Below are 14,562 nucleotides of genomic sequence, written 5' to 3'. Positions count from 1 at the left end.
GGGTGTGGGAAAGGGGAGTTCCCACATTGTAGCCCAGTTTGGCATAAAAAGAGGTAACAGCCCATGTCTAACCTTGACAATATTTTACCATCATGGAGTTTCCCCTCTTTTTAATTTTCTATTCACCCTTAGATTATGCAATATAATTTCTCTGGTTTTAAATACAAAGTAAATTAAAAGTAGTAGCACTTGGTAACACTGTAGCTATAGAGAATAAAGCTAAGTGAGTATGTTGTCATTGTAATGAATCATTCCTTTTCATTCATTCATTCATCCAACAGATATGTAGTGAGTGCCTACTATGTGCAAGGCACTACCCTGGGTGCCTGGAGTACATCACTGAGCAGGATGGACGAAGCTCCCCTGCCTGCGAGACACTTACATTCCAGCAGGCCTGAGTGTGTAGAGTTGGGGGCACGCAGCAACAACAAATAGAGCACATCTATAAAATATGTCACACGTTACAAGGTGATTTATGGACAAAGGGAATGAGAGTGGAATGGGAGTTGCAGTTTGGAACGGGGCAGTCAGGGCAGCTGCCCTGAGAAGTTACATTTGATGAAGGGGTCAGTGAAAGAGTGTCCCAGGGAAAGGGAACAGCTCGTGCGAGGCGCTCTGGTTTGCAGCTGGCTGGTGTGTTCAAGGAACAGGATGAATGACAAATTGATGGAGCTGTGTCTGGTCCATGTGAGAGAAATGAATGGCCCAGCAAACTGTAACATTCACTTTTAAAGTTTTTACTGTTTTGAAAAATTTACTTTACCAGATATTCATTTCGTGGTTTTTTTGTTTGTTTGGTTTTGTTTTTTTAGAGGGAGTCTCGCTCTGTCGCACAGGCTGGAGTGCAGTGGCGCAATCTTGTCACTGCCACCTCCGCCTCCCGGGATCAAGTGATTCTCCTGCCTCAACCTCCCAAGTAGCTGGGATTACAGACGTGCGTCACCACGCCCAGCTAATTTTTGTATTTTTAATAGAGACGGGGTTTCACCATGTTGGCCAGGTTGGTCTCAAACTCCCCACCTCAGGTGATCCACCCGCCTCGGCCTCCCAAAGTGCTGGGACTATAGGCGTGACCCACCACGTGGTTTCCATGTGTGATCTTTAAAAGGCAGAAACAAATAAGCAAAAATCATTACTAAAGGGCCCACAAGGGTTGTTTCTATCTTAGAAAATATGTAAAGAAAAGTGATACAACAATAAATGGTTTGATTTAATGAGAATTCAAAAATCGTAAGATTTGTTGAAAATAATAGAATTACTTCTAAAAAAGATAATATATTTTATTGAAATAAAAGCCTTTGAAGTCATCTGGTTTTGCCTTTTACAAAGAAGAAAGCAATCTCAGAGAGGCTAAATGACTTATCCCAAGCTATATGGCTAGGTGGTGGCAGATGGAAATTTATACTACCCAGGCTTGCTAATTCTTAGCCCAGAGTTGTGTCTACCGTACCTCCCACCTTTTAATTCAGTGCGAGCTCAATTATTGCTAACAGTTTTATTGTTGACCTTCTATGGACTTGATAGTCAAGTCAAGTCTTCCGTTACAATAAGCGGGATTTATTTGTATTTTGCAACATAACCTTGTTCTTTGGAGTGGGTTTCACTTAATCATCCTGGAAATCAGTTTTAGAAAGACTAAACATGATTTCTTCATCTCTCTGTGAGGACCAAATTGTTCTCTGTGATTATCTATCAACAAGCAGAACAAGGGGTTCTAATTAGTTTTCCTTTTGAGGTGTTTTTTGTTTTATTTTGGTTTTGGTTTTGGTCTTCTCTTCTCTTTTCTTCTTTCTTTTCTTTTCTTTTCTTTTCTTGGTAACCAGTCTCAGCCAAAGGGATTCTTCTGCAGAGCCATTGCACTCAGGCACCAGAGTTAATTCATGAGTCCTGGGAGGTGGCTGGTTAGGTTAGCTTTTCCAGCCTGGAACAGCCCCACCCTACCCCTGACCTCCTCCACTCCACCCACTTTAGCTACAGAGAAACTGGATGTTGTCAGCCCCTGGGGTACCATGAGACAGCTGAGTTCAGAGTGACTCTTGATCTTCCCTCTCTCCCTCCCTCCCTCCCTCCCTCCTTCCTTCCCTTCCTCCCTTGCTTCTCTCTCTCTCTCTTTTTTTTCCTTTGTGCCCATCAATTTGTGGCCTACTTCACTAATTGGTCTGTGAAAAGCTTCTTCCTTTTCCATTCATGTATTCATGCTTGTTCCCACTCCCATTTCCCTCCTTCTCATAGATAAAGATAACTATTCTGTCTGACATGTATTCCTTTATTTGTGTGTGTTTTTGTAAGTGGTGCATTGGACATATACTCTTTTTTGTTTTTTGAGACAGAGTCTTGCTCTTTCACCCAAGCTGAAGTTCAATCAGTGACGCAATCAGAGCTCACTGCAGCCTTGACCTCCCTGGCTCAGGTGATCTTCCCACCTCAGCCTCCCCCCGAGCACCTGGGACTACAGGTGTGCACCACCACACCTGGCTCATTTTTTGTATTAATATATTTTTTTGTAAAGATGGAGTTTTGCCATGTTTCCCAGACTAGTCAAACTCCTGAGCTCAAACGATCCACCTGCCTCGACCTCCCAAAGTGTTGGGATTACAGGCATGAGCCATGGGTGCCCGGCCTGGACATATATTCTTAATTTGCATTAGTATAGACCTGATTATTTTTCTTACATTTTTTGCTCTGCACTGCATTTAGTCCATCCCCTCTAACTCTGCCAGTATTCCCTATGTGCTGTTTTGTATTTCTGTATCTCGTCCACCAGCAATGAGCTCTTAGATTGCTTCCAACTCCTTTTTTCCAACAGTATTACCTCATATAAATGACCTCATAGTGACCCCTCATGGGTCTGTGTAAGAATTTTCCTGACGTGGAGATCCCTATATCTCCCAAAAGAGGGTTTCTGGATTATAAGGTATATGTGTATTTGCTAGCACAAATAATGAAGCTTTACACAAACAACCTCATACGTGTCTCTTACAGGTCTTTTTTAGAACTTTTCTTGGGTACATCTAACACAACAAGATTGGAAAGTACATTCAATTTTACCCACACTGCCAACTTGCTGGCCAGTATAACTGTCCGATCTTTATTTCTGTCGGCAGTGAACAAGGTTCCTACATCACATCCCAGCCAAAGCTTGGTATTGTCTAGATTTCTATACATATAAAGTGCTTTATCATTGTTGTTTACATTTGTTTCTTAAATTTCTGCATTTGAGCATCTCTTGATATGCTCCCTTTTGTGTTTCCTCTAATTTGAATCACCTGTTCATACCTTTGTTCTGTTTCCTGTGGAGGTTCTTACCTTTGCTGTTGATTTTCAGAAACACCTTACACAGTCTAGATAGTGTTTCTCTTATTGGTCTTAGACATTAGCCTTGGTCTTAGACATCAGCTTGGATCATGCCTCCTTCGTTGAGCAGAAATCTTTAATTTTGACATAAAAAATTTACCTTTGGGAGATTAATTTTAAAAACCGCTTCTGACCACAGGCCATAAAGATACTCCTGCCCTATTTTCCATGAACTTTATAGTTTTACCTTTGGGACTTTATCTCCATGGGATCCACCCCTGTTCATGGTGTGATGTTCCAGGCCAGTTTTCTTTTCCTCTGTAATTAGCTAGTTCCCCTCAGTTTGGGGAAAGCCTCTTCTTTCCCCATTATGGAATTTTAATTGTCACTATAGGAATCAGCATCTTTATATTATAATAATGGCATCCCACCTAGCACGACAGCAATTCTCCTTTTAGTCAGCTCTTGCTTTATGTCTTTTAATAAAGGCTTAAAATTTTCCCCATAAAGATCTTATACAGTCTTTATTAATTTCATAGATCCTTTATCCTTCTCATTGCTTATTGTATTTTTATTGTGTTTTGTATTTGATTATTATGAGAGTATTGAAATGCTGCTGTGTAGTTTTTTGTTTTTAAGTTGATCTTGTATCTGGCAATTTTGCTCAGTCCTCTTATTCTAATAGATTATCTGCTAATCCTGATATTTTTCTATGTATTAGGTCGTATTTTCTGAACATAATGTTAGTTTTATCTCTTCCCTAGAAATGCTTATTATTTATAACTAATTTAACTAATTTCTTTTTTTTTTTTTCTTTTTTTGAGACAAAGTTTCACTCTTATTGCCCAGGCTGGAGTGCAATGGCTCAATCTCGGCTCACGACAACCTCCGCCTCCTGGGTCCAAGTGATTCTCCTGTCTCAGCCTCCCGAGTAGCTGGGATTACAGGCATGTGCCACCACGCCTGGCTGATTTTGTATTTTTAGTAGAGACGGGGTTTCTCCATGTTGGTCAGGCTGGTCTCAGACTCCCAACCTCAGGTGATCCACCCGCCTTGGCCTCCCAAAACTAATTTCTTTTCTTTCTTTATAGCACTGGTCAGGACGTCTAATACTGTATTCCACAGTAATAGTGATGGTGTGCATCCTTGTCTTTTTAAAGAGAATACATTTAAAGTTTCTCCACCAAATCAAATGCTGTTATAGTCTTTACCAAATCAAGAAAGTTTCCCATATTTTGAATTTTTAAAGAAATATATTTTTTCAAATTATAATTTTGTGTCAAACTTTATCAAAATTTTTTTCTGCATCTATTAAGATAATAATGAGTTTCCTCTTTGGTGGATTGATATATTGAGTTAAGTGGTAGATTTTATGATGTTGAAATATATTGCAAACCTAGGATAAATTCTACTTGTTCATGATATGTTACTTTAAATTTTTTGATTCAATTACTTAATATTTTATTTACAATTTTTGCTTCTAAAATCGTAACTGAAACAAGCCTATAATTTTTCTCTTCTTGTATTCTTATCCTGTTTGGAATAAAAACTGTAGTATCCTCATAAAATCAGCCAGATAGCTTTTGTCCTTTTTTGATTGTCTGGAACAACTTACATATGATAGGAAATTAAGTGTTCCATGAGCTTTATCTTTCTCCCGCTTTAACTTGTCCAGGGTCCACAGGATCCATGAGCATTTGATGGAGCTTACCTATAAAGCCATCTGGGCCTAGGGCTCTTTGTCAAGGGAGGGCTTTGTTTGCTATTTCAGTGTATTTCATACTTTGGTCTGTTCAAGTTTCTGTGTTTTTCCTGCACCAATATCCAACACTTGTGAGTGTTTAGAGTTCATTGTTGAGCAAACTTTCATTCCTCCTACCCCGTGCAAACATTTAATTCCCTTTCCTGTTGGTGTTGAGTTTGGCCACATATCTTGCTTTGATCAATGGAACATTAGTGGACTTCACATGAGCAGAGACCTCAAATGTCCTCATAGAAGCATTTTGCCTTATCTTCTAAAAAGCAGCTGCACTGGAACAGGACAGTCTCTTAGCTCAGCTTTTTTTCTAGTCCTGCACACCTGTAGCATATGACACTTCCATCATTAACAGTGGCTCACTGCAGCCGTGAGCCGGGGTGACTGGTAGATTACCAGACAGACCCTCCAAAGGAATGTATATAGTTTGTAGAAGTGCTACCCCATGACCAACCCAGTCACCGTCATAAAAAAAAAACACAAAAAACCCATATCTTCTTACAACATCTCCTGTCATATCACAAAATAACTGAAGTTGAAAAAGGAATTTCATAGTTAAAAAACCTTTTTGACTCTTCCAGCAGCTGTTTGTGTGTCTGCTGCGCCTCTTCTTTAGTCCTTGGTCTTCAGCTTCTGAACTGTGCTTTTGAACCCTGGAGAGTTCCTATTCTCAGATTACCTGTAAGATGATCACATCATTGAATGCAAGGTGAAAACAGGAGGTTGACCAGACAGGACCCTGGGCCTGTGGACTGTCCTTCACTCACAGAACCCACATCCAACCAGTTATTCCAGTGAAAGCAATAAGGAATAGGTAGGAAGGACTGCTGCACAGAAATTCGTTAGAAGACATGGCTTTTTTTCTGGAACAGATGAAGTCAAACACACAGCTGGTGGAGATGGTGAGTCAGAAACTTGACTTGGAGGGCTCTTTTGCTATAAGATGATCATCAGCTCCTGGAAAGGTATATGTTGAGTTTCCTTTTGTGCTTGGCAAAGGGCTAAAGACTAGGGGAAGGAGGTCACAGAAGTAGAAGGCCTGGTCTCTGCCCATAAGGAGCTTCGGAGTCAGCAATGTCACATACAGAACCTGGAAAAATTATGTGAGAAACTTTCACAAAATGTAATAGGGATTAGAGAGAAGATTTTTAGTTTTGAGGCCAGAACAGTGATTGATAGGCATGGGTGAGGAAGGAGGAGATAGCTGGAGAAGGAGGGAGAATGCTGTGTTGTTTTCATTCACATAGTGACCACAGAAATGAGGGATGGAGGGGTAAGAGAATAAGTTAAGTCGGGGCAGGGATGGGGGTGGAGAGCAGGGCGAGGGGTTTCCATTTTCCTTTAAGTGGATCTTGGCTTCATTGCAGTAAATGGGGTTGTCAGTGTGTATTGCTCGTTTTGAAACAGACGAGTTTCACTGAGAATTGGATTAAAAGATTGCATGAAAAATTTAGGATCTGTATAAGGGAGAACATTTTATACAGCCCTATATGAGGGCTGTCTAAAAGGAGTTAAATTCCCATTTAGGATTTTTTAAACCAGGTTATACCACAATGTCTGGTGGTTTTAACCAGAGGTAGTGCTGCCTCACCCCAGGGTATGTGAACGTGTGTGTGTGTGGTGGTATAGGGTATCGCTAGCAATTAGAAGGTAGATGCCAGGGATGCTGATGGCCCCATCATGTACTGGAGAAGCCCTGTACAGCCCGTTGTCTGCCTAGAATGCTAAGGGCACACTTGTGGAGAAATAATGCACTTTCCAAGCTTCAGTAATTTGGGGTCCCCTTGTTTAATTTTTGCAATATCTAGGTACCATTTCTACCACTAATTTAATGATTTAATGCTTTTCTTTTTTTTCTTTTTTGTCTTTGTATTTTTTTTTTTTTTTTTTTGAGACAGTTTCGCTCTGTTGCCCAGGTTGGAGTGCAGTGGTGCGATCTTGCTCACTGCAACCTCCGCCTCCCAGGTTCAAGCAATTCTCCTGCCTCAGCTTCCCAAGTAGCTGGGAATACAGGTGCCTGCCACCATGCCCAGCTAATTTTTGTATTTTTAGCAGAGATGAAGTTTCAGCATGTATGCCAGGCTGGTCTCGAACTCCTGAGGTCAAGTGATCTGCCAGCCTCAGCCTCCCAAAGTACTGGGATTACAGGCGTGAGCCACCGTGCCCAGCCTAATTTAATGCTTTTCTTTAAATTTATTTTTATTTTATTTATTTATTTATTTATTTATTTATTTATTTATTTGAGAGGGAGTTTATTTATTTATTTGAGAGGGAGTCTCACTCTCTTTCCCAGGCTGGAGTGCAATGGTGCGATCTCAGCTCACTGCAACTTCTGTCTCCCAAGTTCAAGCAGTCCTCCTGCCACAGCCTCCCGAGTAGCTGGACTTACAGGCGCATACCACCACACCTGGCTAATTTTTTTGTATGTTAGTAGAAACGGGGTTTCACCATGTTGGCCAGGCTGGTCTCGAACTCCTGACCTCAAATGATCCACCCGCCTCGGCTTCCCAAAGTGCTGGGATTACAGGCATGAGGCACCGCGCCCGGCCCTTTAAATTTATTTTTAACTGACTTTTAAGTTTTTAGTTGTCATTCTGTATCTGCTTTTTAATTTACTTATTGTGATCCTTGCTTTTTCATTTCATGAGTTTGAAATGCTATTGATTTTTTTAAGTCATATTAAAATAGATGACTATTGCAATACAGAATGTTCATCTTACACTCTGCTAGAGGCATGCATGCTAGCTTTGAGAAATAGTAGCCAGATGGTCACAGTGGATTAATTTATGGCTTGACCTGAATTTATGTAGTATATCCTTGGGAGTTGACACCAAAGCCTTGGGACTTTCATTTTTAAGTGCCCTTGTGTTCAGCAGAATTCACGAACTGAACGGGTCTCATAAGGATACTTTCCCTGATAGAGGTCAGACAGCACAAACAGCTGTGATTGCCTCTCTGTATGTGCAAAGATGTCCATTTGGAATGGCTTGATCTGCTTGGTGGGGTGGTGCTTATGTGCCAATTATCTTTGCTCCAGCCTGTGTCCACAGACTGCTGGCCATCTCCCAGTTATGTGGCCCTATTTACAAGGGCTAAGTGACCCTGAAAGTGTGGAAGAATCAGAGCAAACTGTGTCCTTACTTCCAAAGAATTGGCTGGAAGCATATGTTGCATTCTTGTTGGCCAAGAGTGAGAGAGAAGGATGACAGAGTATAGCAGAAACACAGACTCCCTTCCCAACACCCAAGCAACAGAACCAAAATGCAGTTAGAAACAAAATCAAACCCAGCCCCCATATGCACCTGCAGCAAACAAACAAACAAAAAACAATTACAGCTCTATTTCAGCCACTTTGAAAAGTGGCAGGCAAGGAAGGGAACACCTCACTGTGGCCCCTCAGAAGCAGTGCTGGAAAAGGAAGGTGAGAGGACCAATTCCTGAGGGTTCCTCCTAATATAGATCAATATGGGAAGCAGCTGGTTGAGGTGGTGAGTGGATAGACATGATAAATGTTAAAAAAAAAAAACAACAACAAAAAAAAAAACAAACCCTTGGCAGAGTCAGAGTCAGGAAGGCACCCAGGGGAGGCCACCTCCTAGTCTCTGTGTTGAGTTACAGGAAAGAGACCATAGGTGTGAGTCTGCCCCGGTTAGGCAGAGTAGGCCCTGGTCTAAGACATTTAACTCCCCTCCAAAAGAGGACAGAGTATAGAGCTCCCAAAGACAGGCCTCATGACTCCTACCTCTCCTCCATGGCAGAAATGTTCATAGAAAGCAGCAGCCAACCTAAAATTGTAGCTCAGAGGTAGAATGACAACTGGTTCCCTATAAAGTGAGGAGAACGTCAAAAGATACATCAGCTTGCTCTAGGAGAGCAAAGAGCAGTTCTGGACAGAGATGCTCACCTTGTCGGTATGAACAAGATGGCAGTGAGTGTCATGACTACTCTGTGAAATGCTGCAGCAGAGGAATGCAAGAGAGGAGCACGGTTTGTTGGCTGGGCACAGTGGTTCACACCTGTAATCCCAAAACTTTGGGAGGCTGGGGCACGAGGATCACTTGAGGCCAGGAGTTTGAGACCAGCCTGGGCAACATAGTGAGACCCTGTCTCTATTAAATATATATATTTTTTTAAATAAAGAAAAGAAAAGAAAGGAACACAGTTTGCCAAAATAAACATACAACCAATCTGGTCTATCAGAAAACCCAGTCCTAGAAAACTCAACCTCACAAGTATTTTATGCTATAGAAAGGCTCAGCATCGATTCAGTAGAAACAAAAACTCAAGATGTAGCTATGATAAAACAACAATGGGATTCTTTTTAATTTTTATTTTTAACTGTGGTAAAATGTACATAACATACAATTTGCCATTGTAACCATTTTTAAATGTACAGTTCAGTCATGTTAAGTACCTTCACATTGTTTTATAACCAATCTCCAAAAGTCTTCATCTTTCGGAACTGAAATTCTGCACCCATGAAACAATAATTCCCCATTTCTCCCTCTCCCAGCCCCTGGCAACCAGCATTCTACTTTCTGTGTCTGAATTTGACAACTCCAAGTACCTCATATGAATAGAATCCGAAAGTATTTGTCCTTTTGTGACTGGCTGATTTTACTTAGCTTAATGTCTTCAAGATTCATCCATGTTGGAGCATGTGTCAGAATTTCCATCCTTTTTAAGGCTGAATAATATTCTGTTGTATGTCTATACCCTATTTTGCATATCCATTCATCCAGTGATGGATACTTAGTTTGCTTCCACCTTTTGGCTATTGTGAATAATGCTGCTGTGAATGTAGGTATAAGAATTTCTCTTTGAGTGCCTACATTCAATTCTTTTGAGTATATACCCAGCAGTGGGATTGCTGGATCATACGTTAATTCTATTTTTAAATGTTTGAGGAACTGCCATACTGTTTTCCACAGCAGCTGCACCATTTTCCATTCCCACCAATAGTGCACAAGGGTTCCAGTTTCTCCACACCCTTGCCAACATTTGGGACTTCCTGGTTTTTGTTTTTGTTTTTTTTGATAGTAGCTCTCCTAATGAGTGTGAAGTGGAATGGAATTTTTAAAAGAGCCAAGAAAAGAAATTAAGAACAAAAACACAATACAACGTTAAAACCAGAACACACGCGCACACACACACACACACACACAGGATAGACATAGCTGAAAATCAAAGAGTGAGATAATCCCAAGGAGGGGATTAAAGCAATAGGAACAATATGACAGCCATGGAGGAGAGGCACACCCATCCAGCATATGGAGCAAGAAAAGAATGCAACCATGTGACCCAGGAAGATTTTCCCAAAAGGAAGATACAACTGAATCTTTGGTTGGAAGGTTATGCCACATACCTGGAAGTGCAGATATAGAATGGATAACATATACCCTGGTCTAAAGTTTCGGTATTTAGACCTCAGACAGGAAAAGCAAGTTACACAAAATACTGGATGACTAAATTGGTATCAGAATTCTCCACATTTTTCAACAACCCCTACCAGAAAGTAAGAACAAGGCCTACAAACTTTTAAAGGAAATAAAATTATTTAAATAATATAATATAAAATTATGAATATAAAAAAGATAAAAATAATATAAAATTGTTCTCTAAATATTAAGTTATTATTCCAGTGAAGGCAATAAGCAGGCCGCCTTGACCTGAAAGAAGTCAGGGACTATTGCAATCATGAGCATTTCTGGAAAACAAAAAAAAAACCACCCTGTGATGAAATTGACCCAAATGACTCAAATCAGAAGAACAGACCCAGGAGTAGAAAAGCCACAGATGAAAAACAGTAACAATAGCAGCAACAACAAAACACTGCTGAGCATTCAAACCATTATAATTCCACCTTAGGACTAAACAGTGGGACAAGGGGCATGGATGATTGTTAAAGAAATGTATAACTGTTAGGCATCTGACAAAATACAAATTATATAAGCAAAAAAAAAAAAAATCAAGTGTGAGGAAATGGAGAGGAAATGTAAAGTAATTATAGAATATTACTATAAAAACATGCAGTTAACCCTTGAGTTTTCATAACTTTTTTCTGTGCATTAAATTGTGTGTATGTGTGTGTTTTCAAGTATGTAACTTATAACTGCCAGTCAGAATGTCATTTTCTTTCACTTTTGCTTTTTCTTCTGTTATATCCAAACAAAATTAAATAGCTCTTACTAGAAAGAAAAGTTCATATATTATCATTTTAAATGAACCCATTACCCTCTATCTAGCCTTCTACCAGGGTATGTGTGTAAAGAAATATCCAGAATGATGATCACCAACTGTAAACACAATGGCGGGATATTGGATGATTTCTTTTCTTCTTTGTGCTGTTTTCTGTTGCTTTAATTTTTTTTTTTTTTTTTTTTTTTTTGAGAGAGAATCTCGCTGTGTCCCTCAGGCTGGAGTGCAGTGGCGCGATCTCGGCTCACTGCAAGCTTCGCCTCCCGGGTTCACGCCATTCTCCTGCCTCAGCCTCCTGAGTAGCTGGGACCACAGGCGCCCACTACCGCGCGCGGCTAATTTTTTGTATTTTTAGTAGAGACAGGGTTTCACCGTGGTCTCGATCTCCTGACCTTGTGATCCGCCCACCTCGGCCTCCCAAAGTGCTGGGATTACAGGCGTGAGCCACCGCGCCCGGCCACTTTAATTTTTTTAAATGAGCCTATGTTTTTATACAAACCGTGAAATCATTGCTGTTAATCTCAACTATTGATCAGTAGTGTCATCAGTATTCTAATTGCTTCTTAGTCCTTGTTTTTTAAATTGTAGTGTTGACAAACACCAGAAAGAGCCCTTGACAATATTTTTGCAACTCATGTCTAAGGTATTGGCCACTGCCCAGAGGCCAAAGGCACGGGCTGTGGAAAACATCAGCTCTTCTAATAAGGTGCCTTTACCTTCTTATTGAATCATAAATCAAAACACAGTAGTGGACTGGTGAGCGTGAAGTAGACTGACCTGAATCCCTGTGATGCTGATAGACGGGAATATAGTGTACTGTGCTGTCAAATGTCTGAACCTAGCGAATGACTTTGGATATTTGGAGTCCCTCTCAATCTCTGCACTTGGCTGCTGCTAGTGCCTTTGACTTCCTCCATTGGGATTCTCCTCGCCTTTGCACATGCAATTCTCTCTTCTGGAGATGCACCATGCCCTCTTCCTCCTTCATCACCCAGCTCCTCCTCCTAGTGTTCAGGGCTTAGCTTTAGCCTCCTTCCCCTGGAAGGCCTTCCCTAATGAACTTAGGAGCTCCTTCTATATAACCAAAGGCACTGCTCACTGGTTTTGCTGGGCACATTTATAACCATTTACTCAGTGTCATGCTTCTTAGCAGACTGGCCTCAGGCAAATAGGAATCTAGTTCAGGAAGTGGAAGGTCAGATTTCCTCCTTGCTCCTCTCAGCACATATTTCCTGTTCCTCTTCTGGGCTCTGCCAGGACGGTCACTCCACTCTTGAGGCCTCTGCTACGAACAAACCCCACTCTCCTCCCTTCCTGCTACCCCATGGCCTCTTACGTTTATTTTGTTCTCGGCAGCCCTCTTGGCTCCTGCTTCTGTTAGCAGCTACACCTTCTCTCGGTAATATTTCAAGTTCAACCTCACTGGGGAGGGTAGCTGTTTGGTTTAGCCTTTGTCCTCTAGCACCTGCCTTTCCTGCAGGGAGGGGCATTCCCAGCCTTGGAACAGGCCCCACCACTAAGGCCACAGACAGTGCCAGAAGGAGCTGGGGTCTGTGCAGCCATTCTTGAATTCCCCCAGATGCCTTGCCTGGCCTTGAGTAAAAGGGAGATAAGTGAAAAAAGCATGTTACGAAGCAGCATGTACAAGGTAATCCTACATATGTGTTTTATATATCAAAGGAAATAGACCAGTTATTATCAGTGAGTTTTTCTGGTGGGATTTCTAGTTTTTATTTTCTTGCTTACAAAGTTTCTGTAATAGGCCGGGTGCTATGGCTCTCGCCTGTAATCCTAGCACTTTGGGAGGCCAAGGCAGGTGGATCACCTGAGATCAGGAGTTCAAGACCAGCCTGGCCAACATGGTGAAACCCCGTCTCTGCTAAAAATACAAAAATTAGCTGGGCGTGGTGGCAGGTGCCTGTAATCCCAGCTACTCGGGAGGCTGAAACAGGAGAATCACTTGAACTTAGGAGGCGGAGTTTGTAGTGAGCCAATATCATGCCATTGCTCTCCAGCCTAGGTGACAGAGTGAAACTCCATCTCAAAAAAAAAAAAAAAAAAGTTTCTGTAAAAAATATTTTCGTAGGTACTAAACGGTATTGAAGCCCTGAATCATGGCATTGTACAGAGCAGCCCCCAGGAAGACGAGAGCCAATTGGCTCTGCCATTTGGAAGCATTGCCTTCTTCTCCCCACGATTCTCATTTCTGCCCCCAAATGATGTGTTTGTTGCCTTGCTCATTTCACCCGGGTGTCTTTTTCCTCCTCAGGTGACAGATTGACTGGAATCCCCTCGCACATCCTCAACAGCTCCCCATCAGACCGGCAGATTAACCGGCTGGCCCAGAAGCTGGGCCCTGAGTGGGAGCCCGTGGTGCTGTCTCTGGGACTGTCCCAGACAGATATCTACCGCTGTAAGGCCAACCACCCCCACAACGTGCAGTCGCAGGTGGTGGAGGCCTTCGTCCGTTGGCGGCAGCGCTTCGGGAAGCAGGCCACCTTCCAGAGCCTGCACAACGGGCTGCGGGCCGTGGAGGTGGACCCCTCGCTGCTCCTGCACATGTTGGAGTGACGGTGCCTCCACCAACCGCTGGGGAGTGAGTCCCTGAGTCATGTGGCTGAATCCTGACTTTCACTCAGAGCAGGTGGTGTTTTGTGTAGGTTTGTTTTTTATTTTTAATGATCCTCAGATGGAAGGAGAAAACAGGGTTTCCACCAGACGTTATTTGAAAGGCCAGATTACTCAGCAGATCTCTCACGTTGGCTCAACAATTCTTTGTTTTTAATTGCTTGAAGATTGCATTGTTGTAATTGTTCAGTTTTTAAATGTGTAATGGCATTTTAATAGACTATTAAATCACAGTGGTTCAAAAATATATATATATATTATGTCATCACATTACAAGCGGGTATCTCATATGTAAAACATTTACCTGAATGTTGTCTAAGGACTGAACTGTGGACTTTACTATTCATAATGATAAAATAATAAAATGTGAATTACTACATATCATGTGCCTCATTCATGAGAAAGTAGTGCGTTGGGTTTTTTTTTCTTTTCTTTCTCGTTCCTGTATTGCATAGATTAAGGGTGTAAAATTACAGTAGTCTTTTTTTTCTTTTTGGAACAGAATTCATAGTAACAGTGAAATGGTTACTTTCCCAAGTCAGGATAAATAGCTCAGGCAGGATGTCTGTATTAAATGTCGTAAGACACTAAAACTCCCTGCAAAGACCAGTTCAAGTACCAGCAAGCATACCTGAGCCCTTCATCTTTAAAAGATTGCTCAAGAAAATCCTGTGCTGTTTATTGAA

The 14,562-nt window shown here is 41.6% G+C and overlaps 1 protein-coding gene across 11 annotated transcripts in view; it reads left to right on the top strand.

The window, feature by feature from the left end:
• The window catches only part of LOC105483702 (CASP2 and RIPK1 domain containing adaptor with death domain), a 179,153-nt gene extending 164,872 nt beyond the window's left edge, over positions 1–14,281 (top strand). For 2 of the 11 annotated variants that reach the window (XR_011608968.1, XR_011608967.1), the window contains one exon: positions 13,518–13,656. Coding sequence is in view for 6 of the 11 variants with exons in the window: in XM_011744693.3 (XP_011742995.1) it covers positions 13,518–13,819 (302 nt within the window). In the remaining 5 variants the exon portion in view is untranslated. Of the gene's footprint in view, positions 1–6,948; positions 7,176–13,517 lie in introns of those variants that run through there. The other 9 variants (XM_024793361.2, XM_024793358.2, XR_011608964.1 and 6 more) reach the window with 8 other exon arrangements.
• The last annotated feature ends 281 nt before the right edge of the window (positions 14,282–14,562 follow it).

This window comes from Macaca nemestrina, chromosome 10, assembly GCF_043159975.1.
Source record: "Macaca nemestrina isolate mMacNem1 chromosome 10, mMacNem.hap1, whole genome shotgun sequence".
Taxonomy (NCBI): Eukaryota; Metazoa; Chordata; class Mammalia; order Primates; family Cercopithecidae; genus Macaca; species Macaca nemestrina.
Note: the sequence above shows the minus strand (reverse complement) of the source record. Positions and strands in the feature narration are given on the sequence as shown.